This window comes from Nanorana parkeri, unplaced genomic scaffold, assembly GCF_000935625.1.
Source record: "Nanorana parkeri isolate BGI_ZX_2015 unplaced genomic scaffold, ASM93562v1 scaffold571, whole genome shotgun sequence".
Classification (NCBI taxonomy): Eukaryota; Metazoa; Chordata; class Amphibia; order Anura; family Dicroglossidae; genus Nanorana; species Nanorana parkeri.
The window spans coordinates 211,271-238,110 of record NW_017306839.1 but is presented as its reverse complement, the minus strand read 5'-3'; the positions used below and the strand labels follow the sequence as shown (position 1 = coordinate 238,110).

General features: G+C 43.6%; 1 protein-coding gene across 2 annotated transcripts; it reads right to left on the bottom strand.

Annotated features, from left to right (window-relative positions):
- Window positions 1–231: 231 nt before the first annotated feature.
- On the bottom strand, window positions 232–16,601 carry PAIP1 (poly(A) binding protein interacting protein 1). 2 transcript variants are annotated; one of them, XM_018562308.1, is made up of 10 exons: window positions 16,452–16,601; window positions 11,988–12,182; window positions 8,779–8,891; window positions 7,931–8,042; window positions 5,719–5,844; window positions 5,012–5,145; window positions 4,787–4,904; window positions 2,093–2,147; window positions 1,901–1,988; window positions 232–554 (listed from the first exon to the last, which is right to left on the bottom strand). In XM_018562308.1, the coding sequence occupies exons 1-10, from the start codon at window positions 16,554–16,556 to the stop codon at window positions 458–460; spliced, it is 1,143 nt and encodes a 380-aa protein (XP_018417810.1). In that variant the 5' UTR covers window positions 16,557–16,601; the 3' UTR covers window positions 232–457. The 2 variants fall into 2 exon arrangements, with proteins under 2 accessions (XP_018417810.1, XP_018417811.1); XM_018562309.1 differs by having other exon boundaries at window positions 5,039–5,145.
- Window positions 16,602–26,840: the final 10,239 nt, after the last annotated feature.

Sequence of the window (26,840 nt, the reverse complement as noted above, 5' to 3'; positions counted from 1 at the left end):
CACTTAAACCAGCCGGGTAAGGGGCAGGGCTCATCTCAAGACACTGGCTGATTTATATGGTAAATCAGAATCCTCAACAAATAAGCCCCCACCTGGGCAGGTTACCAATTTTCTGAATCCTTCACAGTTCATGTAATGTATATAGACATACTTTAAGTGTGAGCTCATTAAGTCATGAAATGTTATTTTTCCTTAACACGGTAACTTTGAATTAGTTTTTATTGCAACCAAAACATACTTTCCCTTGAACTGTACAGAAATTAAACTATAATATATACACAAACTATTTATCTTTAAGTTACAGGGTATCAGCATACACTTTTTGGCATTCAGTTTATCAAGGGGTTTTGCATAAACTTCTAAGTTTCTGATAAGCTCAAACGTAATAAATTTGGTGTAAGAACAATAAGTCTGCCCAGTTTGCTAAACATCATACCGAACTTGCCACTCTCATTCTTCACTGTTTCCTCTTACGTTCTGACTCCAAGCAAAACTTCTCATAAGCTTCTTCCATCTCGGGGTCCATTTCATTGTCGTCTAAATCATCGAGGAAACTAGAAGGAAAAAAAAGTCAATAAATTGAAGTCTGTTACACCCTCTGCTGCCTTCTTGTGGTCAGAACTACCTACTGCATTAGAGAAGTATCAGGAGAGTAAAATATACTCTTCCCAATAGTTTAAGCCAACGTGGGAGACTGCAGATGTCACATGACAGTTTTATAAACCAAGAGCTAAGCGATCACAATCCGCTGATCACTCAGCTCACGGACACCTCCCTGCACAGAGCTGTGACTGTCAGTTACACTCCCTGCAGGGATTCCCCGCTCCTCTTTGTTCCTCCAGCACCCATTGGGTTCTAGAGAGACAGAGCCTGCTGTCAATCAGGAAGCGGGGTAGATCCCGACAATATTGTTGGGATCCTTCGCGGCAGCAGTTTGGCTCTGAGCTGTCAGCATACAGTAAAGCGGTAGCAGTAACCCACTATATGCTGGTTTGGGTCACAGGAGTCCATTGGTAAAAGGACTCCTCTGATCCAAAAAAGATGTAATGTAAAAAAAAAAAAAAGGTTTGGCTTTACTTCTCTTCTAAGAGCACAACTGCAGACAAATATGACAACTGAAAACTTGATGGAGACAGAATTATATAATACACCCCAAATCTAACGCCAAGTGTTTTGGATAGATTGAGGAATTGATAACATTTCCGTTAGAAATAGAAAATCTTTATCTGGGGAGTTCGTCCATTACTTCCTGTCCCTGTGACTCCTGCACAAGTAAGGAGGAGGGGTGCGATTGTGACTGGGACAGGAAATCACCAGGACTGCAACCAACTAATTGATAATGAGAATAGTTGACAACAATTCTCATTACCGATTAGTTTATCTGGATCCCCTAGTTCTCACCTCCGTGATGGAAGCCGATGTTTCATCGGCTTTGTGTCCCCTCCGATCTCGGCGGGGATCAGAGGAAGCACAGATCCCTGCAGCTGGTGCCCAGCAGTGAGGAGAGCTCCCCCCAAAACTCCCCCTAAACCCACCCCAATATAGATACAAACAATAAAAACATATCAAAATCTCTTAACTCTTCCGCACCCTATCCAAAGAAAACACTTCGCTGGAGTTAGAATTTAACAGTACCAGCAAGTATAGGGGAGAATGTGACCCTCTTCCCTTTCAGAACATGGCACCTGATTGGCCAAGCCCCAGCTAGATTATGTTGGTATGAGGAGCAGTAGTCTCTAAGCTGAGGCAAGCCTGTAACTTCCTTACTATCATATAACTGTGTGAGAGGCTGTGCCTTGTACATTTCTCCACCACAGGAAACAATGCAAATAAAGATTTAGTGTTATACATTTACATTATAAAAAACAAATCAACAGTGGTATTAAAAGTAAAGACATACGAGTCTCCTGAACCAGGTAGATCTGTCCCATTCTCCTCAAAGAAGAAATCCTCTCTATCCAGCATCTCCTGGTACTTCTCTTGATAATCTGAAAACACAACAGTTGGATCCTTAACCAATTCCAGTATTAACAGGACAAAGGGTACTGACCAATTATAACATGTATGCAGCAGAAAAGAAATATGTTCCCACCTGGGTCTGCTGCAGTGAAGGGAATGCCATCGGACGTATAAAACGTGGGCTCGTTCTAAAACAAAGAAAATGGAAAAAATGCATCATTACAAAACTTGTCAGGAATGCGCTATTGCAGTTGTCAGGTTATGGAATTTTTTTTCTCTTATTTACTCCCCTTCACACTATTATTAGTTGCATCTTCAACACCACTTGTTTTCTCAACTGTCCTCTTCCCTTACATACTACCTTCTTCAATCAACTGTCCTCTTCCCTTACATACTACCTTCTTCAATCAACTGTCCTCTTCCCTTACATACTACCTTCTTCAATCAACTGTCCTCTTCCCTTACATACTACCTTCTTCAAAACTGTCCTCATCCCTTACATACTACCTTCTTCAATCAACTGTCCTCTTCCCTTACATACTACCTTCTTCAATCAACTGTCCTCATCCCTTACATACTACCTTCTTCAATCAACTGTCCTCATCCCTTACATACTACCTTCTTCAATCAACTGTCCTCATCCCTTACATACTACCTTCTTCAAAACTGTCCTCATCCCTTACATACTACCTTCTTCAAAACTGTCCTCTTCCCTTACATACTACCTTCTTCAATCAACTGTCCTCATCCCTTACATACTACCTTCTTCAAAACTGTCCTCATCCCTTACATACTACCTTCTTCAAAACTGTCCTCATCCCTTACATACTACCTTCTTCAATCAACTGTCCTCATCTCTTACATACTACCTTCTTCAAAACTGTCCTCATCCCTTACATACTACCTTCTTCAAAACTGTCCTCTTCCCTTACATACTACCTTCTTCAATCAACTGTCCTCATCCCTTACATACTACCTTCTTCAAAACTGTCCTCTTCCCTTACATACTACCTTCTTCAATCAACTGTCCTCATCCCTTACATACTACCTTCTTCAATCAACTGTCCTCATCCCTTACATACTACCTTCTTCAAAACTGTCCTCATCCCTTACATACTACCTTCTTCAAAACTGTCCTCTTCCCTTACATACTACCTTCTTCAATCAACTGTCCTCATCTCTTACATACTACCTTCTTCAAATCAACTTCAGAATATTTAAGAGGGTAGATGCCAAGTGTGTGTGTTAGGAGCATCACACCCCTAAATGTATGAATTGAAGAAAGCAGAGAACCACCTGGACTCAAATATCCGGGGGCTATGTTATTATGGGACTTTCAATTGACACTCATAAAAAAGGTATACTGACAATGAAATACATAAAATTATTCATTTTATTACGTTCCATTAAAAAAGACAAACTATAAGAAAAAAAGTGAGATAAAATACACAGATACAATCTGGAAGCAATACGAACCCACCCAGGACCATGACTATATCAAAATAATTTGTCCATAGTATTCTTTGTATATACAAGATGGCGATGAAGCATTGTCCTCTTAGTTGGTTGATATATCATAGAACATAGACCCCATGTATTTGAGTTCAGGTGGTTTTCTGCTTTCTTCAATTTAATCAACTTCCCTTGTAACATAACAAAACTACAAGCCAAAAGGATTGTGTCCAAAGGGTAGGTCTTTTTATTGCCATTTGAATTACCCAATAATACCCCCTGGGGGGGAGTACCGTCCAGATTTATAAATAGAGCCTATAGCGTGAACGGACCTATATAGATTGCTGACTGTATAGTGATACACCACTGAAATAATGATAATGTAATAAGCCTGACACAGGGAGAGACATGACAAAGTGATGCTCTAGTTCAGTGGTGGCGAACCTTGGCACTCCAGCTGTGCCAAAACTACAAATCCCAACATGCATCTGCCTCTGGGAGTTATGTCTGTGGCTGTCAGAGCCTTGCAATACCTCATGGGACTTGTAGTTCCAAAACCGCTGGGTTACCAAGGTTCGCCACCACTCCTCTAGTTTGACTAAATAAGTGGACCGGCACCTTTGAAAACCTTATGTCTACAAGCAATATATTTGTGAAGCTGTGGGGTGGGAGAACAAAATTCTGTGTTCTTCCAACAGGGTTATTCACAAAAGGGTGAAGAGTTTGGAGAAGTGACCAATCTAGGACAACATAGCTGACCTGGAAAGTGAGCTGAATTGGAGACTTTTTCCAGTGCAGCTATGTTGTCCTAGATTGTTCACTTCTCCTGCCTTCTCCAAACTCTTCACCCTTCTGTAAATAACCCTGCAAGTGTCTATGGTGGCTTGGATCGGAAGTAGATTTAGCAATAGAGATTTGGAAACAAATTTGATAGCAAGCAAAAAGCCTTTGGCTGATCACAGAGCAATAAGAGAGCTTATTGACAACATGAGACCACCAAGATTTGACTTGGTCTAAGAGTATCACTTGGTAATAGTGGTATATTTTGTGAATCCCCATTCCTCCAACACTTGTCGATGGAATGTCAAAAATACATTTAAATGTTTTGTAACTCCACATAGTGATTAATATACTTTTGGAGCGGTTAAAAGAAGGCTTTTGGGGCGGCGTGAGGGGGGATTGGTACAATTCGGAAAGTGTACAAATGTTTAGGATACATAAGCATTATAAAAGCAGTATCTCTTCCTGCTGTGGATAATTCATTTACTCATAGGTCCTTGAGGTCAAGAGGAAGATTGTCTAAGATTGTTTTTTATGGTTAAGGGCAGTCTACAAACAAAGAGAATAATAGCAGGAGTCAGACCATAAATCTTACCATGAAATAATTGGGGTCATTTTCAGGCGTTGATTCACTGAAGGTTGACGCTGTATGAACTCTTCCCCAGTTACTCGACCGAAGCTCCACCAATTTTAGTAGCATTTGTTTGACATCCCTGAAACAAAAAACACAGAAATACATGATTATGGCAATTAAAAAAAATATAATGTGCTTCTGCAAAAGAGGTTTCACATGACCCCAAAGCCCAAATTTGATACAAACTGCGATGGGCTAATTGCCATTTTCAACCTGCTACATTCTGCATCCAGAACTACATTCTTCATTCTCAGGATCACTTCCTCCATATAAGAGATCCCTTTCTCTTTCCATGCATCTTCAAGGACCGACCCGGTTAGCTAAAAAAATAACAAAAGTGCAACATTTAAATGGCATTTTACACAGTGGGTGAAAGCATGTGCCTGTAGAACTTGGGGCCTCTGCACATGGGAGCATTTGGTACTGCTATGCTAGACATGACCAACTGGACACACGTGGCAACCTTTATTCTATTTACTTTTTCATTCCTATGGTCCTCAGTGCCATCTAGTGGTAGTGTGCAATGCGAATGGCATTCACCCAACTACATGCAGGGTGAAAGATTTATAAATCAGTCCCAATGTGCGAGCAGGATCTTATAAGTTAAGGCAGCAGTATGGTTTTGCTGGGAAAGATAGTAATCTCTGCATGTGGAGAGGGAAAGAAGGGTGTGGTTCTGTAGTCCTGCAGGGTAGAAATCCTGACAGGGAGTTAGGAGCCCATTGAATTTCTGACATGTTTAAAACACAATTAAAGTGTTGAACATGTCCTGTAGACTATGGGATGGGGAGATCATAGTTTTCTCAGGTTACAGATCTGGGCATGGATGGATAGGCAGGTTTCAGGCTGTGCATGAATATACAGTACAACAAGACACTACTATCTGTTTTTACCTTTAGCAGTTTCACAGCACAAATAACGTTATCATCCACAGGATTGGAGAATAAAGCGTCCAACAGCTCCTTGAGACCGCTTTGCAGGATCTGTGCTCTGGACACCTGTCCCTTTGCCCCTTTTACCTGAAAGCATAACCAACCAGACAAGTGTTCAGCCACTAAATGCTAACAATCCTTTCAAATGATAAGTATATCTTTAAGATCATATACGGATATTAAAATTACTTTCATTTCACATATAATTCCCTGCAAAAGAAGTCATTTAAATCAGCTGATCGGAGGAGCCAGTGGGAAAATCGTCGACTGAACAGAGCGGGCAGCCAATGAGCTGCCTGCTCTGGTCGGCCATTCTGGCAACAGCCGGCTGCCGCTGTCGGGGAACAATGGATACAGTGGGAGATTCCTCAATCAACAATCATAAGCATTGATGCAGGAATCTATTGTTTTATTTGTTCAGTGCACAGGCTGAATGAAGAAAATATTACAGTGTATGGCCAGTTTAAAAGGAGAGCTTTGAGGTGAGCGATTTCCACTCATTCTCATAGTTAGAGCCGACCTGTGACAAAGAAGCTGTCACAGGTCGACTCTATCGATCGGGAAGTGAGCAGAAACATGAAGCCGATCGTCTCTCTGCAGGGAGCGGTGACTGACAGACACCATTCACCGCAGGGATTCCCCTCTCCAATCCTCCAGCGCTGAGTGGAGCAATGGATGGAGCTGGTACAGCTGGCTCTGACTCTAGATAGGCAGATCCCGCTGTCACTCATGCAGCTGGGTGGATGTCGACAGTATTATCAGGATCCCTCCTGGCTGCGGCGGTCTCACTATTGCCTGCGATATACTGAGCTTTTGGTCACGGGAGGAGGTTAGTATATGTCCTCCCATGACCCTAAAGAGAACAATTGGGGAAAAACACTTACCCCATAGTTCTTTAAGTAAGTTTCTTCTTACTCCATAATCCCACTATGTACTGTATGGTAACATTTTGATCTACTGCTCAAATTTAGAGATTAACACACCTTCACCTCTTTCAGTGTCCTGCAGCAAAATTCCTGAGAGCATGTGGCACAGAGGCAACAAACCCAAAAGGGCTTTAAAAAAAGTACTATTTTTTCAGGTTATAAGAAGTAAAATGACAAACTTTTTGATGGCTTTACTTCTCTTTTGGGTCACTGAAGTATATTTACAGCAAAGCATTACAGCATTAGCAAATGTATCTTCTAAAATGTACTAATGTACTTTACTAATGTACTCCTGTGAGCCAAAGTTAGCAGACAGCAAGCTAATGTTGGTGATCTGCTGACAGCACAGAAGTGCAGCTGGAAAGGATCTGAACGATATTGTTGGGATCCACCCCGCTGCCTAAGTGACAGTTTGCTTTGTCTGTCCCTCCAGTGAGCATTGGAGAAACAGAGAGGGGAAGGTGGAATACCTGCTCTCCACTTTAAGAAGAGACTGTGATCAGCGGTTCCATGATCAGACAGCTCTCAGTCTTTAGCGTGTGACAGCTGCAGTCTCCCACTCCAGCTCTCAGCTGTGGGGAGAGTATATTTTAGTCACCCCGCATTTCTCCTTTACGTTGCTTACCTCTTTTACTGCTTGTCTACAGCAATGCCTAAGCACAGTATGTGACCCAAGGTCTAAGCTTAGCGTCAAACAACCCTGCCTGCCCAACTAAAGCACATGTGCTAAACGTTTTTTCCAAATTGCTAACAAGCTACTACAACCACTGCCAGATACACTCCTTCCCACTAATAACAATGTGAAACCAAAGTGAGATAGGAGCTGCAAAACTAACTTTAGTGGTAGGTTTCTGCCACAACAATCACATAATTAAATTAAGGTACTGTGGACTTAAAAAGCCCTCCACTAAGACTAAGTTCAGCATCACTGAAACCTCCTAAAGCAGAATTTATCTGCATGTCTCACTACCATCACAAAGCAAACAAATTGTTGGGTTTCTCATTGTAATGTAGTGGGTGGAGCTATGCAAATCACTTATTTTAGCCCTTGGGGCAATACTACTTTACAGCACAAATACGGGACACAGAGATCGACCTGCCAATTATAAAAGCAAATATAATCTTAGAATTATATTCCCCTATTGGACAGACCTGTTTAATGAACTGATGACCCAGATGAACCAAGTTCCACCAATATCACATACGGCGGCGATACATGACTTTTTAATTCATCACGTGTGTCTTACCTCAAGGTTGAGATATAGTTCACCCAGGAACAGTACGAAAGCATGAAATCGCTTTCTTGTAGCTTCATCACCTTTTGCTAACTGGTCTCTCTTTTCAAATTCTGTCTGACACCTGTAGACGAGATCAAAAATGAGAAATACAAAATGGACAAATGAAATGGAATCATTTAAAACCCAGTTACAATATGTTCCATAATCTGGTGACAATTAATCTTAGGAAAAGCAGATTACCACCAAGGGTAAGAAAGAGCACCTGATGAGAGACCTTATCCAGGAGAAGATACATTTGATGGTGATTTTATTGTTTTGTTATGTAAAAAGGGACTTCCAATTAATTATGTCAATTTTCAATTCACAAAGAAAACAAAGTTTACTGAAATTTGCTTCTTTATTACCACTCCTAAAGGAAATCAAGAGAGCGGAAATGTGCTCATTCCCCAGATAGTGCCCTAAGAATAGTTTCAATTTATTATTCTATCAATGATGCAGTGGAAGTGGAAGCAGACCTGCCAATCCTGCCTTTGCCTATCCACACACTGCTCTGGTATTCCAGGGTTTGCTCAGGACAGCAAGGAGACACAATCCCACCAGTAGCTTTTGCGACTGCCTGTGGCCCTAATCCTACTTCATCATGCCAGCAACCACTCCCAGGGTGCTTCTTGAAGAACCATCTGCATATTGATATAAACCGATTACAGTACACAATGTGCATGTAAGTATTTGGCGTTTGTCATTTTTTTCCCCTTTCAGCATCAAGGTATTTCAGTTCTATGGCATCCATACACCCAGACTCCTTTCTAAGGGAAGAACATGATCTCCAATTTAGAGAAATCAATTGATATAGTCACCTCTTGAGCAGCAACTGTCTGAAGTTCCAGTTCTGTGGGCTTATCAGTAGGTTAATAGACAGATGATTGCACAGACGTGCTCCTGTGTATGAGAAGTTTGGTACCGAAGTTGCCTTAAAAATATACCAAAAGTATAGTTTAAGACAATAAAATAAGACAAAATGTTCATCTTATTGATTTACTCCATTTAGAATTTTGCATGCAAAGAGGCCAAAACAAAAATGGGTCCTTTTTCTGGGGTTAAGACACAAATTTATCATCAATATGGCCAAATAAGTGTATGCCGAGGTATAATGTTCAAACCTCATCATACATAACCATTTCATATTTTGCTGCATCCTCCACATGCACGATATACCAATGCACACACTATGGTACTTCTTTCACAGTTTAATACGGCCGAATTGGATTACACATTAGGAACTTCAGGATAAGTCTAGTGCCTGCAGTACGTCATAGGAGATTTAGGCCAGGAAAGACTTGTAAACATATGATAAAGTAGTTGGCACTGTGATTATAAAGTTCAAATGCTCAAGTTATAAGGTATGTATGTAATGAGCATTGATGTGTCTGCAGGCTTAGCTCCTCCTTATGGCATTTGTACTCAATCAGTAAACAAGTACAGGGAAGGCAGAGAAAGCTTGGCATATGCCTTAAAGTGCACCTGTGCTCAGACTAAAGGCTTTAAAAATGTTAACACTCTTAAATCAGTAGTAATAGAGCTTTAAAACAAGCCATCACCAACCTCTTTAGCTGCTTGAACTCTGCGGTAATTCATCCTCAAAGATCACAACAAGGACCTTTGCTAGTTGTAGTTGGTTTCTAGCAGCTTGTTTTAAAGCTCTTTTGTTCCCCATGATCCCTGTGCGTGTTGTAAAGTAGTCACCGCTCCAAGCTTGCTCCCGTGATGAATACAATCCCAATACAAATTAGTAAACTAAACATGAGATTGTAGTCCATCATGGGAGTGAGCTTGGAGAGGTGGCTACTTTACAACACGCACAGGGATCATGGGGAACAAAAGTAGGCACCCTCCAGAGGGAAGGACAGTGTCAGCACCAATTCAGAGATGATTTGAGGATCTACAGCCGAGTGATACACAAATAAGATACATTTTTATTAATAGTTAAGGAGTTCTAAAGTCCCAGCATTTATTTTCTTGTTATAACATCAGCATTGTAATAGGAATACTGAGTGCTGCCTTCCATCTGCCCATCACTTTCAACAAATTCCTGTATTCCCAGTGTGCTTTGCATCTTTCCTTGTTGCTGAATGTCTCAATTTCTCAAGACTACATATTCCATCATGCATTGCTTCCAGCAAGCAATGATGATGTCACATTGTTCAGATGTCAAGTTGTAGTTCATAAGGTTGGCTTAGTTAGAGTGGTGACACAAGGAAGTGTATATATTAACATGGCTGGGCGAAGTAGTGTCAGTGCATTGAGGAGGTGCAACCTATGGGCATCTTCAAAAAAATAATGTTTACAAAGTTCTGGATCGATATGGTGGGATAGAGCAAGATGGAAATTCAATCCAGAAATGCAGCTTTTTGGCCATAGATATCCTTTAACCACTTCCCGTCCGCCGAACGACGGCCAGACGGGAGTCTCCTGGAAGCGGGTGGGCATCTTTAGACGTCCTTCGTATCCGCACAAGCGGGAAACCACCAGGATTTTAAACGGCCAGCGATGGCCGTTTACATACAAGCAGTCCGGTGTCTGTAAAGACGCCCGATCGCTTGTATGATGCAAGTCAGGGTGACCCCCCTCTTCTCGCCGTCACCGCGATCCCGGGCGTCATCTATCCCGGGTGATGTGGCGCGACTCTGTGTACTGAGAACGGAGGGAGTTCAGTACACCGCTCTCCTCCCTCCGCTCTCCTCCCGGTGTATGTTACATCACTTCCGCATTCCCCTGTCACGCTCCGGTACAGAAACCGGAGAGAAGCACATCTGTGCTTCATCAGCTTCTCTGGGGGGTCCCTAGGTGACACTAGGGGTCTTAGAGACCTCTGATGTCTCCATAAAGCGGACCTGTCACTGTAGTTGGTTATTACATAGGGGACTTCTTAGCACCCTATGTGATAACAATAAAGTTAAGTGTATAAAAAAAAGTGTTAAAAAAAAATTGCTCACAAAATAAAATTTACACACACACAAATAAAAAAAAACCCACAAAAGTTTTTTTAAAGTCCCCCACCTCCACATAGATGCGCAAAAATGCGTTAGGTGTGTCTACACGCAAAAACGACAATTGTGCCCATTACAGGCAATTGTGCAGGTTACATATCGCCGCGAACGTCGCAGTGAGAGCAATAATTTTAGGGCCATCAATCACTGATAACACTAAACTGATGAGCGCTAAACTCTTTTAAAGCAACACCTATGGCCAATTTTGGCTATGATAGTTTTTTGCGATTTCTCGGGGGCGTGCGCAATTTTAAGGCTTGACATGTTTGGTTTCTATTTACCCGATGTGACCCCGCCTTTTATATTTTACCAAAAAATTGAGTAAAAATAAATGTTTCCTAAAATAATTAGGTACTTTTTTTTTTATATAGTAAAAAATAAAACCCATAGTGGTGATTAAATACCACCAAAAGAAAGCGCTAGGTGTCCCCAAAAAAATGGTATAAAATTCATTTCAGTACAGCGTTGCATGACGGAATAAACGTCAGTTGAAGTACTGCAGCGCTGAATACTGAAAAATGGCCTGGCCAGGAAGGGGGTGTAAACACCCCGGTCAGCAAGTGGTTAAGTGCTTTTACTGCTTGTTCAGAATACGTAATTGCTTAGGCATAAGTTTACCTTATATGCTTTTTGCATCTATCATGGTTATATAGGAATTATATATAACAGTGTGCGCAGTGCTTTACAAAATAAGCATCAATGAAGGTTTTTTTGGATTTGAAAATATCATGCATATATCCTGCTTTAATCTGCGTGCCTCAATACTGCCTGACTGGCTCCACAGCCATGCAGAGATGAAAGCTGGTGGAATAGAAGTCTGTGAATGTTAAATGCCTTTCAGCAGACCACTGTGACACCACACTCTTCCACAAGCTAACCTTATTACAGCAGCTATAAGCAAGATGACTGAAGCAAATCCATGCGTGGCTTAAAACACAAACTGGCTCCATTTTTAACCCACCTATACTATAAATGCTATAGATGATCGTTTGCCTGTTACTTTACAATATGTTAAGTACCTGCTGATAGATAAGTTCCACGAGTTCCTTTAAGGATTCTTCTGTGGTAATGCAGTTGTTTAGTAAATCTGTAAACTGGCAGATTTCTGCCTCAAAACCTCCAGGCTGTTGAGTTAAATGGTTCAGTATGTCCTGAACATATTCTGCCAGGCTCATCTCTTGGACTGGATAGGCTCCATTTTCTTCTACATAGTTCTAGGACAAGAAGTAAGACAGGTTAACAATGTCACAGACTTAGCACACAATGACACTAAATTAAAGTGACACTAAACTCAGAAGTTAAATCCTAAATAACTGTAAAAAAATAAAACAAAGTCAAGGCAACTGGACTTGCGGTATTTTTCTTGAAGACGTTTCACTGGACATCTGACCAGCTTTCTCAATTCAGAATGACTTGTACAAAAATTATCTGGGAATAAATCTGGTGAATGTCACTCCAGTCCACATAATCTGTTAGTCACAACCAGGTGTAGATTGCATTTGCATAATTGAAGTCTAGGAGGGGTGATAAACCTGCCCATAGAGAGGTGTGTGTTCACCCCCCTCTATTCAAGCTTGGCTTCTCCATTTTTACATAAATGGCCTCTTTCACACCTCTTTTAAACCAATCCTCCTCCCTGTCTAAGATGCGTACTTGACTGTCTTCGAAGGAGTGACCTTTTTCCTTCAGATGTAGGTAGACTGCTCAATCCTGACCAGAGGGTTTGGCTCTTCTATGCTGTGCTATACGTTGGTGTAGCTGATGTTTTGTTTCACCGACATACAATTCTGAGCACTCCTCACTGCACTGGACTGCATACACAATGTTGTCCATCTCGTGTTTTGGTGTTGGGTCTTTCGGGTGAACCAGTTGTTGCCTAAGTGTATTGCTGGGTTTAAAGCAGACAGGTATGTGATGTTTATTAAAAACCCTTCTGAGTTTCTCAGACACCCCAGCTACATATGGGATGACCAAATTCTTCCGTTTGTCATGCTTTTCACCCTCACTGGTATTCTAGGCATTCTTTCCTCTTCTTTCTGTTTTGACAAAAGTCCAGTCTGAATACCCGCAAGTTTTAAGGGCCCCCCTGAGGTGTTTGAATTCCTTCGTCATGGCCTCTGTGCTGGTGGGAATTTTCTCTGCCTGGTGGTGTAGAGTCCTGATGACTCTCAGTTTGTGGTCTAGAGGGTGGTGGGAGTCACATAGCAGGTACTGGTCTGTGTGTGTTGGTTTTCGGTAGACCTCTATTTCCAGTGTCCTTCCTTCTTCTGCTGTTACAATTTAATTTCCAGCCTCCTTCCCTCTTCTGCTGTTACTAAACAATCCAAAAAAGCAAGTTTGTTGTTTTGCATATCTTCCTGTGTAAACTTGATGTTATGATCCACTGAGTTGATATGGTCAGTGAAAGCCTGTAACTCTTGTTTGTTAATCTTAAACCAAGTGTCATCCACATATCTGAACAATGACTGAACCAATTTGCCCATACACTTTACAACCCTCGCAAGACTTTTGTCTTGCGAGGGTTGTAAAGTACTTAAAAAAGTACGATCTGCGCATCTTGGACAGGCAGATCGTGCTTGCGATGACTGCAATGAGGGGCGCGCTTGGGAATACTGCAAACGAGCTGTGTGCGCGTGCGCACACCGGCCCGTTCGGCAGTTGTCGAACAAGCAGGCCACTAACTCGCCGAGAATCGTACGATTCCTGGCGGGTTTTCCAGCCTGCTTGTTCGACAGAAGATGTGCGACCGTACAGTAGAAACGGTCACACGCCTTCCATACACTGCACGATTTCCGTACGATCGCGGGATTTCCTGCGATTCTCGTACGAGAATCGTGCAGTGTATGGGCACCTTAACAGATTATGTGGATTGGAGCAACATTCACCATATTTATTCCCAGTTAATTTTTTGTACAAGTCATTCTGAATTGAGAAAGCTGGTTGGATGATCATTGAAACATCTTCAAGAAAAATACAGCAAGTCCAGTTGCTTTGACTTATTTTTTTACAGATATACCATGACCGGGTTTGAATGAGAACCTTCAAAGACATATTAAATCCTAAAAATACATTTGAGTTCCCTATTAACAATAATGTTTCTTATTTGTGTATCACTCGGCTGTAGATCCTCAAATCATCTCTGAATTGGTGCTGACACTGTCCTTCCTTCTGGAGGGGGGCTACTTTTGTTCATCATCCCTGTGTGTGTTGTAAAGTAGTCACTGCTCCAAGCTCGCTCTTGTGATGGACTACAATCTCAGGTTTAGTTTACTCATTTGTATTGAGATTGTAGTCCATCACGAGAGCAAGCTTGGAGCGGTGACTACTTTACAACACACACAGGGACCATGGGGAACAAAAGTAGCCCCCCTCCAGAAGGAAGGACAGTGTCAGCACCAATTCAGAGATGATTTGAGGATCTACAGCCGAGTGATACACAAATAAGATACATTTTTAATAGTTAAGGTACTTGAATGCATTTTTTACCGCCTGAGTTTAGTGTCACTTTAAGTTACAAAACAAATGAAATGGCATATCCAGAAAACACCCAATTTATTTTTACCATATGGTATATGATATAGGTACTGGGTCAACGAATGGCTGTGGAAGGTTTTAATGACACAATTATTTTTAATTTGAATATTTTTTTTCTGTTGCCTCCTAAAAAGTAAGCAGAAGGCAGCTGAAATGTGAACATAGTGGCAGAAATAGTTGCAGGAATTAGGCTTACTGTACTAAGTAGCCCATTCCAACAGGCAAGGAAAAAAAAAAGTATTCTCTTCTATTTAATTGCTGGCAATCTGAATGAAAAGCTGGCTCATTAGGTGTCTTGGGAATTGCAGTAGAAAGATATTGTCACAGATTAAAGGCTCCCATCTAAACAACTCTCTAATCCCTTTACTAAGTGATGTACAAGCATCATACGTAAACCAAATACTTCCTTTAGCTTCCCAGACTAAACGAATCTTCTTTCATTTGTGTTTCACATGCTCCCCCTACCAGACACTACAGCTCACAGAGGGAGGGGTTAAAGTAGTATTAAAAGGAGAACTATGAGGTGAGTGCTTTTTACTCACCTTATAGTTCTAGCCGACCTGTGACAATGAGACTGTCACAGGTCGGCTCAGTAGATCGGGAGGTGAGCGAACACATACCGGCGCTGGCTCACTTCTCGATCCTGTGCTGGCAGAGAGCCGTGACAGGGGAGGGACTGGATTCCCCCCTCCCCGCTCTGATCCTCCAGCGCTGACTGGCAGAACGGACGGGGGAGGGGGAGGGTACAGCTGGCTCTGCCTCTAGATAGTCAGAGCCAGTTGTCACTCAGGCAGCTGGGCGGATCCAGACATAATTGTCGGGATCCGCTTCAGCTGCGGCGTCTCAATATACCGCAAGCTGCAGCTTGCCATATGCTGAGCCTAGGGTGACGGGAGGACGCTAGTTTGTGTCCTCCCGTTGCCCTAAGGAGAACTATGGGGAAAAGCCCTAACCCCATAGTTCTCCTTTTAAACCCTCAATTTTTTTTCAATAATGAATCCAGATCAAACAAATATACATTGCCCAGGAAAGTATTTCTTTAAAATTTTTCAGCCATCTTGTTTCCAAACAGCTCCAACTCTCTCAGCTCAGCTACCCTAAACATTCTGTCCAGTACAAGATCACAAGGGACAGAGCAGTCTACAGCAGCCATCCATCTACTAGCTTGGAGAAGGGAAGAATGAGAATAAAGGAGATGTGGGAAGTGTCTTGCCTTGCTGTTCCTATGTTTATGGAGACACACACAGCTTACTAGCACACACAAGGGTGGCTTTATAGGACCCTGCAAGGGAAAGGAGCAATCCTAAAACAGAATATCAGGGCCAGTGCTCCGGGAAGCAGCTGATTCTGCAGGAAACTAAAATGTTTACACATCAAGAAGCAACATCCATTGTAAGTGGTTTTATCAGCTTTTAAACTAGCTTTAAAACTTTTTGACTTTAATATGATTTTAAACTAGAGGCAGAAAGATTGGGCTGGAGTAGGTATGGTCAGGGCTTGATTGACAAGATACAGGCTTGTACATCAGCAGTGACAATGCTGATTACCACACCCCATATAACTTTTTTTCTGCCCACTGTAGTGTAAGCAGACACTGACTACATGAGTGGAAACGCTGCTCTGAATTTAGAAGCAGTGCAGCATCCTTGCCTCCCCATTCCACCACAGAAAGCTGCATTAGGCAGACCTCACTGGCAGGCTCAACAACCATTTGTGGGACTTTGCAGGGGCACAACAATAGTGAAAGTGCAGATGCACAGCTCTCACTGGTTCCTCTCTATGACCTGCACCAATGTGGAGGACAGCAGGAGGAGAGCTGGGGGGGACTATAGAGATTTACACTGCCAGAAGCATCATTTTCAGCGTGAATTTAGTAGAAGACTTCACAGCATTAACATATAGCATGTCAACGCCAATCAGAAAGTCGCCATTCTAAGTGTCACACTCACATTGCACTCTACAGAGTACCCGGCAGGGTAAAACTCTGCGGCATTGACAGACAGGTTGGAGATGAGCCCTCCTGAATCTGGAGGATGGCTTTTGGATACTGCCATTGTGTTTTTCTGGATAAATGGAGTCTTCTTCTGACTTACTTGATCTACAGAAAAATAAAAAGACACGTCATGTAATTCAAATATTTAAAGACAAGAAAAATATGTTTTAAACTACAATAATACACATAACACTTCCCATCACCCAATACATTTAAGGCCTAGTTCACACCAGATGCAGTGCGCTCCGGCCCAGAACGCACTGCCTCGCATTGCGGCCGCCTCACTATTTTGTGGGGCAGGACGGGCGTGACGGGCCATTGAAGTGAATGGTACCGTAGCCACGCCCTCCGGCCACAATGCGATTGGCGGCACGGGATCGCAAGGCACATTATGCCTGCGGTCCGGTCCGATCAAAATAGTGCTTGCAGCATTTTTATCTCACCACACCGGACCGCAGGCATAATGTGCCTAGCGATCCCGTGCGGCCGTAAGGCATGGCTACGGTGCCATTCACTTCAATGGCCAGCCACGCCCCATCCTCCCCCACAAATAAGTGAGGCGGCCGCAATGTGAGGCAGTGCAGTCTGGCCAGAATCGGGCCGAAACGCACTGCATCTGGTGTGAACGAGTCCTAAAAGAGGATGCAGAGTCATGCTCTCAGCCCTGCATGTGCCTTGATTGCTGAACAGTGCACATTTTTTCCCTCCGTGAAAAAAAAACAAACCTGTATTCTAAGAGGAGGTAAAATGGTGGTTAGCCATGGAATCAAATCAGAAAGAGGAATTCTTTACAAACTGGAAATCTGACATCTCCAGCAGCCGTGCGGAGGTCAGATACGGATACTGACACTGAGCCAAGCTGGACCAATGTACGTTTTTATGAAAGATCATTCCTGGAGTTCATCAATAGAATCCTAGGCCACCATTGTTTGTCACTAAATTACTATGATGCACACATTTTTTTGCACACCCCTAATGAGGCCAAAGAGGTGGAGAAACAGGTCAGGTTATTTGTTTTTTTTTATGTTGGTTTATGGTAGGGCTGGACAAATCCCAGGAGCCAAGTAGTTAGTCACGGGAGAACACAAACTAGCGTTCTTCCATGATCCAAAGCTCAGTATATGGCGAGCTACAGACGCCGCAGCCAGGACAGATCCCGACAATTCTGTCTGGATCCACCTAGCTGGCTCTGCCTATCTAGAGGCCGAGCCAGCTGTGCCCGCCCCCTCCCCCGTCCATTTCGCCAGTCAGCGCTGGATGATCGGACAGAGGAGGGGGGGGCGAACCCTGCAGGGAGCTGTGAGTGACAGTCACGGCTTTCTGCAGGGATAGATCGAGAAGTGAGCGAGCGACGGTATGTGTTCGCTCACTTCCCGATCTACTGAGCCCACCTGTGACAGTTTCATTGTCACGGGTCGGCTCAGATTATGAGGCTGAGTGAAAATCACTCGTCTCATAATTCTCCTTTAACTTTTGAGGTTTTCTCTAGTTGGGGGTCAATGGAGCCGTCTCTTAAAAAAAACAATTCTATTTTCTCTTGGATTGGACAGACTGGCTCCTGAATTCCAACAAAATGTGTCCACCCCTGGTTTAGGGATTCCACATTTCTGCACTTTGTGAGATCCCTGCCTACTTCCGATTTAGATTTCTGAATAAAGAAAAAACGTAAAGACAACGGACAACAGGGAATAGCCGGGCATTCAAGCCTCTAGACCAGAGGAGGGCAAACTGCAGCCCTCCAGAGGAAACTAAAAATCCCATAAAGTCTGTCTGTGGGAGTCATGTCTGTGGCTGTCAGAGTCTTGCAATGCCTCATGGGATTTGTAGTTGCATCACAGCTGGAGGGCTGGAGTTTGCCCACCCATGCTCTAGTGCAGGGTTCAAAGGGGGGGGAGGCGCCTTGGCTGCTGCACATGCTCATTGCAAGTTTTCTTTCCCAGTAAGTGTCAGCGTCAGTGTTCCCTGGGCAACCCGGCCGGCCGTGGCTCTGAAACCCGCGCTTTCTGCTGTAACTGAGTAAACTCTGCAGAAGTTAGAGCAGTGATTAACCCCTATTGTGCCACAGGATCTATACAGTTTGGACGCACAAATGTTATGATTAATATGAGCAAATGTGTGTGTGTGTAATGCCCTGCGTGTAATGCCGCGTTTATGCCCCGTGTAATGCCCTGCGCGTTGTCCTGTGCGTATGCCCTGCGTGTTGTGCTGTGCATATGCCCTGCGTGTTGTGCTGTGCGTATGTGTAATGCCCTGCATGTTGTGCTGTGCGTGTTGTGTGTGTTTCTGCTATGCCCGGTATTGGTCCAGCAAGATAATTATTAGTTTGTTTCCAGGTACACTCGGTACATCTGTGCACAAGAAGAATAGGATGGAGTGGGGTCAGGCAGGGCAACTGGTGGTGGAGGAAAAGATTTTCAAAAAAAAAAACTAATACAACAGGAGTTAATTCAGGAGTCAGTCTGTCCAATCCAATGGGCCAACAGGATTTTTTTGGGAGCCAGATCCATTAACAACTAGAGCAAACCCTCTAAAGTTAGGCACCAGCTGTCATTTTCAAGAAGCACTGGCTACCTGGCTCATAGGATTTGTCCATCCCTGCAATAAAAATATTATAATATATTATATTTTGGGTTGCAACTAATTACTATTTTCATAATGGATTAGTTGGCCAATTATTTTTTCGATTAATCGGATAAAAAAAAAATACCATCCTTAATTTAAAATACACAAATGCAGTGTTACAAATGTAAAGTTTACTTCAGAATAAAACCGCATGCACTATTTTTTGCAATCACAGTGCACTGGAACGCACAGCATTGTGGTACCATAAGTTCCAGTGCGGGCAATCACACTGTGGGCGGGAGGCGCATTTGGGGTGTCATTGGAATGAATAGCACGGTAATGCATGTCCTGCAGCAAAATTTATCAGGCCGAAAGCAAAAATGACTTTTCTCACCATTTATAATAATTTTTTTAAATAATTGTATAGTAAGCACATGGCGCTTGAATAGCTTCAGCCAGGGAATGACGACTGCCAGTGACAAGATTCGGCAAACAGCAGTTGAATGTAAATACAGCAGGTAGTGGGCGGGAGCAATAGCCAGCCTGCTATTGGCCATTTCAAATTGGAACAGCCAATAGCAGGCTGGCTATTGCATCCGCTCCCTGCTTACTGTGCCCTCCTCCCAGCATGGAGGAGAGAGCTAGGGAATCCAACCAACTAATCGATAATGAGAATAGATGACAACTATTATTACCAAGTAATCTATTAGTTGGTTGCAGCCCTCATTATATTGTAATATAATATCCGTTGTCCAGAATCTGACATGTTAACTCAAAAGTGAACAAAATAATATGGAATTCAGGAGCCAGTAGGTTTCTTATTAGGAGCTCCCATGGCAACAACTAGAGAAAACCTAAAATGTTAGGTGCTGGCTGTAGATATTAAGAAGCTCCTGGGATTTGTCCAGCGCTGTGCCACCCACAAGTTGGCTGCATCTGTATGTGACTGAACACTTTTTAGTAGACATGTGCACTGCCAAAAAATTTGTTTCAAATTCGGATTTGTGTTATTTCGTTTTTCAGGATTCGGGTGTGAAAGTCAATTCGGATTCGGACGAAATTCGGTAGCGTTAGTACGAACGTTCGTTTCGTTTTCTGTTCTTATTCGTTTCGTTCGTTTGCAGCAAAAGTGACATTTGAGGGGGAAAAAAATATTTTTCTCCTTCTCTAATGTCACTTTGCTCCAACGAACAAGAAACGAATAAGAAACGAATAAGAACAGAAAACGAAGCGAACGTTCGTACGAACGCTACCGAATTTCGGAAATGGAAATTCGGATTAGTTTGCATTCGTTATGTCTGTAATTCGGAATTCGGATACATCCGAATGTCCGAATTTCCGAAAATTCGTCCGAATTTCGATTCGGAACGAAACGAATCGCACGTGTCTACTTTTTAGGATATTGCACATGACCTATACAATTATAAAATGATACTGCCCCTATGCTGCACTCCCCTCTGATAATCTAAATCCTCCATAATTCCTTTCTGTATTTCTCTTATCGCAGCAACTGTCAAAGTGCAAGAAAAGGAAGCAGCTATAATGTTCAGGAAAAGAAAAGTAGAAAAATTGTGATTGGAAGAAGCACCGAAGAGGAGGTAGACATTGATGGAAAGCTGTGGCATTCATGGTTAGTGTGTCTGCTATGATGGGGTCAGTATTTGGGTAATGGAAATTAAAGTAGTACTGGGATACTTCCCAATACTTAGAGTGGGTGTGGGATTCTGCAGCGGTCACACGCCGGCTCACGGTCTCCTCCCTGCAGAGTTGTGACTGGCAGTCATCTCTTTCCAAAAGGATTCCCCCTCCCCTCTCTGTTCCTCCAGCACTCATTGGAGCAGGGATGGCCAAACTCTGGCACTCCAGCTGTGGTGAATCTACAACTCCCATGAAGCATCTCTCTCCAGGAGTCATGTCTGTGGCTGTGAGAATCTTGCAAAGCCTCATGGGATTCGTAGTTCCACCACAGCTGGAGGGTCGCAGTTTGGCCATCCCTGCATTGGAGGGACAGACAGGGGAGGGGTGGGCACAGCTGGCTCTAGAAAGTCAGCTAGGTGGATCCTGATAATGTTGAGATTGTTCCGGAATGCAGCGTGGATCAGCCCGATCATATAGCTGGCAGTAGCCCTCTATACACTGATTCTGGGTCACAGGAAGACACTAGTAAACTCGTAAATGTAGTTCTGTGACCACAAAAAGAAAGGTTTGGAATTCCTTTTTTTTTGTTTTGACTGCTCACACCTTGAAATTGTGGGATCGTTATGTTGCCCACCACGGTATCTCTTCCTAGGTGGGCCCGATGACCCCTCTTTTTGCCAACTCAACTTTCCCTCCTGTCCGGATCCTCGTTTGGCCGCTGGAATAGAGACTCTCATCGCCGTATGGTCTAGGCTCGGAGGAAACAGCCCGAGGCGACGGATGTTCGTCTCGGTACGGCTCCCGCGAATTGGTTGGCGGAAGGGCAGTTTCGCTCTTTTGTCTCTTTTCCCAGCGCAGGCTGCTTCAGGCCTGGTTCACACCTGAACGTTTTGTAGCGCGTTCAACGCTCGACGAACGCTCTACAAAACGCTCAAACATCTAAATCCCATTGTATTTAATGAGTCTGGTTCACACCTTGCCGTATTTCCGCCCGTCCGAACGCGATACAAAACGGCCTACGCCCAAAGAAGTACATGTACTTCTTTGGGGCGTTTTGGTCTCGCGTTTCCATTGGGATACAGCCAAGTAGCCCTCGGAAACGGGCGTTTGGCGGCGAATCACGGTAAAAGCGCATGGCGCGAAACGCGTGACAAACGCGCATATTCAATACACCTAGGAGTGAACCCAGCCTCAGTGAGCATCCTACAGCCTTCGATTCCCTTCTCGCCTCTGACCCATTTTGTCTCCTCCATGGCCTCACCTAATTTGCCTCCTACCGTGTGGGACCGAGAGATGGGAGTTTCCATAGCGGAGGCAGACAGGGAGAAATCGTTCCTACTCACTCACTCTCTCTCGATTGCCAGTAAGGCCCATGAAAAGAACCTGAAAATTCTGACCAGATGGTACAGATTCCCAGTGGTCCTCCACCACTTTCACCCAGATGTGCCCGACTCCTGTTGACCTTGTAACGATTCCCTGGGTCATAGGACACATCTGGTGGAGCTGCCGTCTAATCCAGGGGTTCTGACGGGGGGTGTACCTCAGAGTGATGGGTGTTGATATAGCCAACGACCCTAAGATATTGTTGCTGTCAATGATGCCCGGGACGCTTAAGTCGGCGAAGAAGGGCCTCTTGTGGCACTTTCTCACGGCTGCTAGGGCGGTTATCCTGCGCCATTGGTGTACGTCGGTGGCCCCTACCCTGGCTGAATGTGCTGTGGAGCAGGATCGTATAGCAGACTTAGAGGGCCTTTTGGCCAAGGAGCCAGCAGACTTAGAGGGCTTTTTGGCCCAGGTGTGGAGATAAATATGTCCACACCTGGTCTACCTGTATCACGTTCAGAGAGTCAGATGGCTTCTCGGGGGATGTCTCCTCCTGAGATGCTGGCCTGTTAGTTCTGTAGGAACTCCTGGCAGGAGGTGGGACTTCCTTTGAACTCTCTTGTCCGTTCTCCTGCTCCTTCTTTGGTCTTTCTGATCTCTTCATCCCATGTTTTCATATCCATGTAACTCTCCTCCCTCTGGGGGTTTTATCCTGGTTGTCTTGTTTTTTTTTCTCTTTGTCCATACCCTGTGTACTACTCAGCACCCACTCCCCTACTCCAGATGTACTAACGATAGTGGGACTCCATTTCAAATACTTTTTGATCTCATCCTTGAGACTCGAGATGTGGGATTCACGAACCTTGGCACATACCGTGCCTTGGTCTGCATATTCATTACACCACAAGACTGGACTGCTTGCATTGTTCATTGTACAGCCTTTGCTCTTGCTCACGATTGTTGTTGTCTGTACTGATGCCATTGTATTCCGAGTCCCAACTGGGACACTCTTTTTCTTTTGTTCTCTTCTCTTTGTGGTTAAACTTTGTATCTGATTTCTGACTTGTACTGAACATTTCTAACTAACTCAGATTGAACTAAAAAAATGGTTTGGCTTTACTTCTCTTTTAAGCCGGCTACATTCTAGTAACATTTCCCACAAACATTCATAGATAAAACCGTGTCATAACATCGATAATGTCATCAGAGACCTGCAGAATATCCTCCAAAATCTCCTTTGATTTTTAACATTACATTTTGGAATAAATGGAGTTTCCTGAATGAAAACCACAATGTTAGAACTTTGTTCATTCCAGAACAATTTCTCATTCTCCTTGTCACTGCGATCAAAAATTTTCGCAGACCGTGTAAAAGTATTACAAAATTTAACGAAGGTTCTGCAAACCAATTTATGAATCAGTGTGATTGCCGTACTGCGCTCATCAGTACCAACGGTCACCTTCAAAGGAACGCAAAGTAGGTCCAATTAATCTAACAATGTTGGTGTAGATGAGCCCTCACAATAGCGCTGTGCACTGACGGGGAGGTCAAAAAAGGTGAACATTTTGTTAAAAAGGCAGGCGCTCCAGCCTATGTCTGCGACACTCCATTTACAGTGACATTAAACTTTGTAGTTAAATCTTAAAAATACATTCAAGTACCTTAATAACAGCAATGCATCCCATTTGTGTATCACTCGGCTGTAGATCCTCAAATCATCTCGGAATTGGCGCCGACACTGTCCTTCCTTCTGGAGGGGGACTACTTTTGTTCCCCATGGTCCCTGTGTGTGCTGTGAAGTAGTCACCGCTCCAAGCTCACTTCTGTGATGGAATACAACCTCACGTTTAGCTCTCTAATTTGTATTGAGATTGAAGTCTACCATGGAGTGAGCTTGGAGCGGTGACTACAGTACACACAGGGACCATGGGGACAAAAGTAGCCCCCCTCCAGAAGCAAAGCATTAGTAAGACCTCATCCGGAATATGCAGTTCAGTTTTGGGCACCAATTCACAAAAAGGATGTTGTGCAACTGAACAAAGTGCAGCAAAGGGCGACTAAACTCATAAGAGGCATGGAGGAGCTCAGGTATGAGGAAAGATTAACTGACCTGAATTTGTTCTCTCTGGAGAAGAGGCGAATAAGGGGGGACATGATCACCGTGTATAAATACATAAATGGTCCATATATTGAGCTTGGTGCCAAATTATTCACGTTAAGGTCACAGCAAAGGACAAGGGGGCACCCTTTGCGTCTGGAGGAAAAGAGGTTTAACCTTTGCATACGGAAAGGATTCTTCATAGTTAGAGCCGTGAAAATGTGGAATAGACTCCCTCAGGAGCTTGTTCTAGCGAGCTCGGTTAATTAAAAAAAAAAAAAAAATCTGGATGTATTCCTAAATGCACAGAATATTACTGGATATTGAGTTCTTAGAGGCATATTAAGCATCAGAGATTGTTGATCCAGGGAATATCCGATTGCCTTATGGGATCAGAAAGGAATTTTTTTCCCCTGTTGGCATAGCGTTTTGCTTAGGCTTTTTTTTCTCTTCTCTTATCTCTAGAGGTTGAACTCAATGGACTCTGTATTTTTTCAACCTGACTAACTATAACTATGAAGGACAGTGTCAGCACCAATATAGAGATGATTTGAGGATCTACAGCTGAGTGGTGTACAAATAAGATACACTATTGTTAATAGCAAGGGTACTTGAATGTATTTTTAAGATTTAACTCCCGAGTTTAGTGTCACTTTAAAGGCGTCACTCCGTGCTCCAACCCACAAATCCCATCCTGGCTCCGACCCCTTGGTGGGCATAACCCCCCGCCCCCCTCGACAGAGGTGTGCTTTACAAATGAGGGCCCTGAAGCAAGAGACGTTCCAGTAGTTTTTATGAGAACTGAAAACAAGTATTGGGAGGGCGACAGCCCAGTCACATGATCTGTCAAAGTCATGTGACAAGGCTCTCCTATTACGCAGAGGGCACTACAAAGGACACTGCACATCACGGTGTCAGACACAGTGATATCCGCTCTCGTGTATAGGGCCGGTGCCGGGTGGATGGAGAGTTCCAAAACATTCCACTCTTCTGTTTTAATGGAGACTCAACAAAACCTCACATTTCACATACGCTGGAGCCCTTATTTCCAATAAGACCGACCCCAGTCACAAGTTCCATGTCCTAGACAGATCTTGGACTTGGAGGGTGCAGGAATCTGTTCCCCCACATTAAACATCAGGAGAAATGGGAGATGAGCTACAAGCTAAGAGGATGTAGTGATGGGGGAGGGGGGATACAATAAGGAACCTGCAGAGATACTAGAGCTGCTCCACAGGGGGCAGTATGGTATGACAGATTTCTGGGTGCAAGTCAAGGAACCCAAATTAATGGAGACAAAGAACAATCAGTTTACAGGCGGTGGTGGTGGGGAAGCAGTACAAGGTGTAGCAACTATGGTGAAATGGAGCCGAGAGGGTAGAAGGGCCAGGCAGGTAGCAGTGATGGAAGGCAGGGTGGGCAGTAAGGATGGTCAGGAGGGGGGGCAGTAAGGATGCCACTTCAGTGCTGGAGGATACACACATTTCACTTCACAAAGACCAGTGCTGAGCTACAGCGCCACCTCAGGCCGGGAGGATCCACCATCTTCACAAAAACATGGGACAGATCAGGCCGATCAAAACTACGAACTTATCGAGTTGTGGGACCGCATTACTTCCGGTTTCCTCAGAACTACGAGGTTTTTACACAAAACATGTTGTGCACGAGCGCCATCCACAGCATTGCCCTATAGACATAGACCACAGCAATAAAGTAATAAAATGATGTAGGATGACAGTAAGCCAGCGCGTTCTTTATCTCAGGTGCCCCACTCAAGCGGCGGCCATATTGAGTGGGGCACCGGAGATAAAGAACGTGCTGGCTTACTGTCATCCTACATCATTTTATTACTTTATTGCTGCGGTCTAAGTGTATAGGGCAATGCCGTGGATGGCGCTCGTGCACAACATGTTTTGAGTGGGACCACTTATCGAGTGGGACCGCATGACTTCCGGTTTCTTCAGAACTACGATGTTTGCACACAAAACATGTTGTGCACGAGCGGCATCCACGGCATTGCCCTATTACACATAGACCACAGTAATAAAGTAATAAAATGATGTAGGATGACAGTAAGGCACCGGTGATCGATCGACAGAACTCCGGCATCACCGGGAGTATTCACCATCTTCACAAAGACTTAGGCCAAACCACAGCGCCACCTGAGGCCGGGAGAATCCCCTACCGGATAACTTCATAAAGACCAGGGCTGATCTACAGCGCCACATGCCGGATGGACGTGAGTATTGCATCCCCAATAGGACAGCAGCACCTATGGCTTATATCAGCTATAGACAGAACATTGTACCAGGCTGGAAAATCCAGCATGTCATTCCCATAAATGGTAACATTTCAAAACAAACGAAGAAAAACACTGAACAAACTGTTATAAAAAATACAACACTCAAATAGTTATAGCTGTGCCATTTTAATCAAAAATAATGAATGCATAATAAAACATATAATGATAAAATATTGTTTTCACCTTTATTGCATCCTATGTTGCTAAGGTTGCCAGCTTATCTGGAAAAAAATACAGGTCTTCTGACCTCTTTCCTGTTAATGACATTGGTAAGAAGTCTCATTAGTACTGGCCGGGACGGTAAAATGGCAGACGGCAACCCTATTTGCTGTGTATCAGCACTGCAGATTTCTTCCAGCCTCTTTGCAACCTCTTCCTGTCCGCCAGCAGAAGCTGCACATCATTGCTCAAGCTATTATGCA

Bases quoted from the DNA above. Each gene is read 5' to 3' on its own strand.
- PAIP1 (XM_018562308.1), bottom strand. From the start codon at position 16,556: ATGGCAGTATCCAAAAGCCATCCTCCAGATTCAGGAGGGCTCATCTCC. The intron at 5,146-5,718 runs GTAAAAACAGAT...TTATTTTTTTAG, and splicing joins GTGCTGTGAAACTGCTAAAG to CTAACCGGGTCGGTCCTTGA. The intron at 1,989-2,092 runs GTGGGAACATAT...TTGTGTTTTCAG, and splicing joins CTTCACTGCAGCAGACCCAG to ATTATCAAGAGAAGTACCAG.